The 5,700-nt window shown below is 32.9% G+C and overlaps 1 protein-coding gene across 8 annotated transcripts in view; it reads right to left on the bottom strand.

The window, feature by feature from the left end:
- LOC106462352 (mitogen-activated protein kinase kinase kinase 5-like) overlaps positions 1 to 5,700 on the bottom strand; it is a 151,359-nt gene that overhangs the window by 5,277 nt on the left and 140,382 nt on the right. For all 8 annotated transcript variants that reach the window (XM_013922265.2, XM_013922266.2, XM_013922269.2 and 5 more), the window contains one exon: positions 5,116 to 5,204. In XM_013922265.2, the coding sequence (XP_013777719.1) occupies positions 5,116 to 5,204 (89 nt within the window). The remainder of the gene's footprint in view (positions 1 to 5,115; positions 5,205 to 5,700) is intronic.

Raw genomic sequence — 5,700 nt, 5'->3', positions numbered from 1 at the left:
CAAAATAGTATACAAACATTATATATATTATTTGATATTATTATGTTCTGAATGACAACAGCATTCGATAAAATATTTAAACAAATAAAAAACAGGTGGCAAACTTGATAAATCTCAACATTATGTGCCTATGGCCATCTTTAGGATACTTTAAAGCTCGTTAGTAGTGTAAGACCAAAGGGAAGGCAGCTAGTCATCACCACCCACCGCCATCTCTTAGGCTACATTTTTACCGACGAATAGGGGGATTGGTCGTCACTTTATAACGCCCCCACGGCTGAAAGGGCGATTCGGACCCGCGATTCTCAGATTGCGAGTCAAGCGCCCTAACCACCTGGCCATGCCGGGCCTAAATTTGTAAGTTCAACCGTTTGGTTTCCTATAGCGAACCAAATAAACCAGCTGCATTTTCACCTGGCATTCGTTTACGACGTATTTTTCTTTTTTCAATGGTCAATCCACATGTTTCGCATTGATTATTGCCCACGTTAAGTGATTCTTGACAGGACTTTTCAAGTGATTCTATCAATTTCTTATTCAAAGAATCAAGATCAGCAGCTGCTTCTCTAAAATTCATTTTTGGGGCCTGAAGACGTTTCTGCACACGATTGATAGATGATAAAAGATTTCTCCAAAAATGCAAAAGTACAAGAAAATCAAATGTAAGCATGCGTTGCAGAACATTATTAGCACCACATTCTGTTTCAGCCATGTTGCTATTCTCACTTAATTGCTCTAACAGTCCTAGCAATTCATCCAGTTTTTCATTTACAACTTTTACTGCCTTTTCTCTTGCACTCCACCGTGTTTCTGATTCACGCTTGACAGAGATCTTAAGCTCCTGTTGCAGTTCGTCCCAAGGAGTTGTTGAATGAGCAAAGAAATTATAAATAACTTCAATTATACCAAAAAAGGTTGTTTCCTGATTTGCAGCATGAAGACATGCTAAGTTCAAACTATGATTGGCACAGTTTATAAACAATGCTTTTGGAATTTTTTGTTCAGAATTCTTTGTTGAACGCCTGACAGATGACCTGACATGACAGCAGCATTATCATAACATTGTGAACAACAATCACTCAATAAAATTCCATCCGCTTCTAATTTTGTGCTTATTGTTTTCTCAATATTGGCAGCATCTTTTTCCTTTATCTGTATAAAGTCAATAAATGACTCTTTGTCTTGTCTTAAAGTCAATGTTAACAAACCGAGTCACTTGGGCCAATTGCTGACGATGGGCTAAATCAGGTGTGGAATCAAATAGAATACCATAGTATTTGATTCTACGAATTGCTGACAAATAATAATTTCGCACATGTGATGCCATGAGATTTATACTCATTTTGGATTTCAGGAGAAAGATAAGATGTTGACGTTTGCTTGTTTTTAACACGCTCTAAATGCTCTCTCATTACTGGATCATACTTTACTAATAACAGCAAAAGTGACAGGAAATTTCCAGGGTTTTCGTTTGAAGTTATGTCCTCAGTATGACCACGAAATGCAAGATTCTGAGAAGCTAAATATTATGTACAATCCAGCAACTGTCACAGTACATATCTCTATGTATTTTTTTCTTGCTCAATTTGCCTTTGCAGCTCTTCATCAATGCCACTTTGAAGACGAATTTGGTGCTCAGTTTCTTTCCAAGCAGTAAATGATTCACGATGACTGTCACTATTTTCATGAGCATTTAACTTTTCAATTTATTTCCACTTAGAGAATCCACCCTGTGTTTTGAAAGCAGACCGACTATCGGATGTCATACATGCCTAGTTTAATAGTTAGTATAGGTCTAAGTGTGCCTATAATATAGGCTACAATTTGAATGATGATCGACCTAGGGTCTAGAAATAAAGTTATAACTGCAATTAGACCTAAAGTCTAGTACATTAGTTGGTGTAAGACATGATTTACAATCAGTCAATACAATTACAAACCACTACATTAGGCCTATAATGTTTACTAGATCTAGATCTTGCCTGTTGCATATATTGCCAATCTTGCACACCAGTTAATATGTTACACCAATCTCGTATTTTCTTTTTTGTTGAACATACCCTTGTACGTTGTACTCTAGGACTTGTATTTGATCTACAGATGAATGATGGAATAGTGTAATTTATTTCCGTACGTCAATTCGGTCTCACTGTATTTCAGTGGGCAGCTTTTAAAAGTTAAAACTACAAGTGTAATACACACAAATAACATAACACTCTGTTGTATTTACTTAACATAGGGCATAATTATTAATTAATAGGCATTACAGGCCAGAGGAAATTCTGCACCCGGGGTCGACTGCCCCCCTCTTGCTAGAAAGAAAAGAAGGTTAATTTAAGTTTATTTCTATTTTTTTTGGTGGTTACGAGGTCGGTCGAATTGACCGATCCAGTTTTGAGATAGAGTAGAGAAAATAACATATGAACTATAAGGATTTAGGGGGAAAAAAACGTTTGAAATACATTTAGAAGGTTTTAGGGATTACACAAAGGAAATTTGAGATATTTGAAATGACGAAAAGTATTTTTAATTTTAATGTGAATATTACTTTGCACACGGACTATTCAAAACAAATACTCAATATATTTATGGTCAAAACTTTATTTTATTAAAAATACTTCACTAAGAAATATGACTTTTTGTATGTGAAAGACTTATAACATTAACTGAAAGACTGCCAAATTTAGTGAAGATATACCCAATATATAGAGTTATAAGTATTAAATTTATATAAACTTTAAATGAATACAGAAGGTCATGTGACTCGATCATATTGACCGACCCTGTGTTGGGAGAGTTCACTGCCTTGGTGGATTACACTAACAACATAATCCCAAAGTGACCATCAGTTTCCATACTATTACTCTTAACATGTTTTGTGTATTTTCAGGAATTTTTTTAAGCTTTTAGTAAACATTACAAGTTTTTGGTAGACAAAAAAATCAGAATTTTTAATGAAGTATTTTTTGCTAAAAATCTGTCTATGAATATATGGAGTCAAAGTGTTGACTGCTCCCAATGCAAAGTGATTTTCAATTTAAGATTAAAAATACCTTTCTTTATCTGAAAATTAACAAGTTTCATTTGTGTTATCTCTAAAACCATCAAAATAAATATCAAGTTTTTTACTAAATTTTATATTATATCTGTTATTTTCTCTACCTTAACTCTATACGCATTCAGTCAATTTGACCAAACTCGTAACAACCATAAAAAGAAAAGAAATAAAATGAGTAGCACTGTTCTCTCCTTTTTAGTTTGTTATGAATTTTGCACAAAGCTACAAGAGTGCTATCTGTGCTAACCGTCCCTAATTTAGCAGTGTAAGACTAGAGGGAAGGCAGCTAGTCATCACCACCCACTGCCAACTCTTGGGCTACTCTTTTACCAATGAATAGTGGGATTGACCGTCACATTATAATGCTCCCACAGCTGAAACGGCAAGCATGTTTGGTGTTACGGGGGTTTAAACCCGTGACCCACAGATTGCAAGTCGAGCTCCCTAACCACCTGGCCATGCCAGGCCATCTTTTTTTAGTATTGATCACAAAGTTCCAAAGTATTTCTGAGAGTTTCTACTTCTAACTTTTCACATCTATTTCCTATGTTTATTTTACTGTTAGCAGCTGAAGTAGAAATCTGTGAAAGATAAAGCAATGAATTACCATTCCTGCCATTAGTGTTTATGTGACACTGTAATACGACACTAGCAATAACAAACAAGCATGAGTAGAGCAATAAGCCACAATTTCCACAGAGTTTATCTTAATCCAAGAACACAATGGGAGAAGATCTATCAACTTGCTTACAGTAGAGTGGTTGCAAGGAGAATTTTCTAAATTAATAAAAGTGCAAGAAAATATTTATTATATGGCTTTGTACAAAGTCCAGACCAATCCAGTAAACTTGGTAGATAGTTGGATATTAATTATCCTTCCATGGTGATCAAAATTTAGTGGTATAGGTATACAAGATATACAAGTGCTTATGAACATGTCTATATATTGTTACTATTTACTCAAAAATGCTTGATTTCTAATTATGAAATTGATTTGTACTCACACAATGTACTTGCTAAGCCTTGCCATAAACTTCATTTATTCTCTCAAGTGAAGAAGGAAGACAAATTAATTTTTGTAGATTTCAAATATGCATTTTAGAAAAACCAAAAAATTATCATATTATTAAAGTGATACATATAATCACTAATTTATCTTTTTTACTAACTAAGCTATACGTGGGTTTAAAAAAATCTCATTTCTGTTCAGAGCATTGACTTAGTCAACAGACTTCAACATTTCAAGTTGGCTTTCTCCTTCAAACCAATTACAAATGACTATCAAATGCATGTAGTCTAGAATGTGCTCTTTCTATTGATTATAAACCTGTACTTAACAGAAATAGGTGCGAGTATAAAAAAAGGTTTAGAAAAAATGAAGTGGGAGGTGCTACTCTGATAGGTTTGCTAAATATATTGGTATCTTAACAAATAAAAAAGGTGAAAAGTTCATATTTTATATTCTAGCTTGTCAGTATCTGAAATTTGAGTTTCTAATTCATTAACCACTATAGACATTGTATGGTAGGTGTAAAAAGGATATTTAGCATTTTGTTTTTAATATTTTCTTTCAAACTAAAATATTGAAACATATATAATACTAAAATTTGATTTGTAAACTACATTTCGATGCCAATTTTTTGATGATAAGGTTGTTTAACTAAATTTGAATATAACTAAAATGTGGTGGTATGTGCTCTTCAAACTGTCTGCTGTGAGAGGGTTAATACAGGAAATGTTAGAAACTTGACTATATATTTTAAGATAATCTTTTATAAAGTTATATAAAACTTAAATATTAACATATTAGTTTGCTTTTTGGGCATCCAAAGAATGTGTAGTTTTGTGTGTTTTAAAATAATAATAATAAAAATAAAATAATTTTTTTAGAAAAAGAATAATGCACTGTTACATATTTCAGTATTAGGTTTAGTTTTAAATGTTTATTTCTGCACTATAATTAAGAATATTTTAACATAGTAGATAAACTGTACTCTTTATTGGTTCTGTTCTACCCTAAAACATAAAACAAAGATGCAGAGACTGTGGTTTGTTACCTTTCCAATACTCTCCTTATCCAGTCCCAAATTTTGTAACCACTCAATCAGTTCTGGATCTTCATTAGGGCCATATACAGATACTGCAACTAAAAATGAAAAATATTACATGCCAATACTCCACAGACTCACTGTAAACAAACAAATTACTGGTGTGAATTATTCCTAGCTTAACTGGCTTTCTTATAAATGTTTATTAACAAGAAAACATCACTGCAACATGTGCTATTACTTTCAAATACAAACAACATGTAACTTACAGAAAACAATGAGTGGCACTGAAGTTACAATTACATGTGGTAGTAACCATATACTAGAATACATCTAAATGATATAATAAAATATTGTGTAGACAGATACCTTATTTATCATATTATTTACACAGGTTTTTATTGGTTGTACATAGTAAAACTTTTATTTTGTTCACAATGTTTCACTAGGTTTACCTAGCACCATCAGAGGAGATACAAGAACTAAGGCTAACAAAATAAACAGCAGTTTTACAACATTTCACCAGGTTTACCTGGCATCATTAGGGGAGATACAAGAATGAAGGCTAACAAAATAAACAGCAGTTTTACAACA

This window comes from Limulus polyphemus, unplaced genomic scaffold (assembly GCF_000517525.1).
Source record: "Limulus polyphemus unplaced genomic scaffold, Limulus_polyphemus-2.1.2 Scaffold1148, whole genome shotgun sequence".
NCBI classification, from domain to species: domain Eukaryota; kingdom Metazoa; phylum Arthropoda; class Merostomata; order Xiphosura; family Limulidae; genus Limulus; species Limulus polyphemus.
Note: the sequence above shows the minus strand (reverse complement) of the source record. Positions and strands in the feature narration are given on the sequence as shown.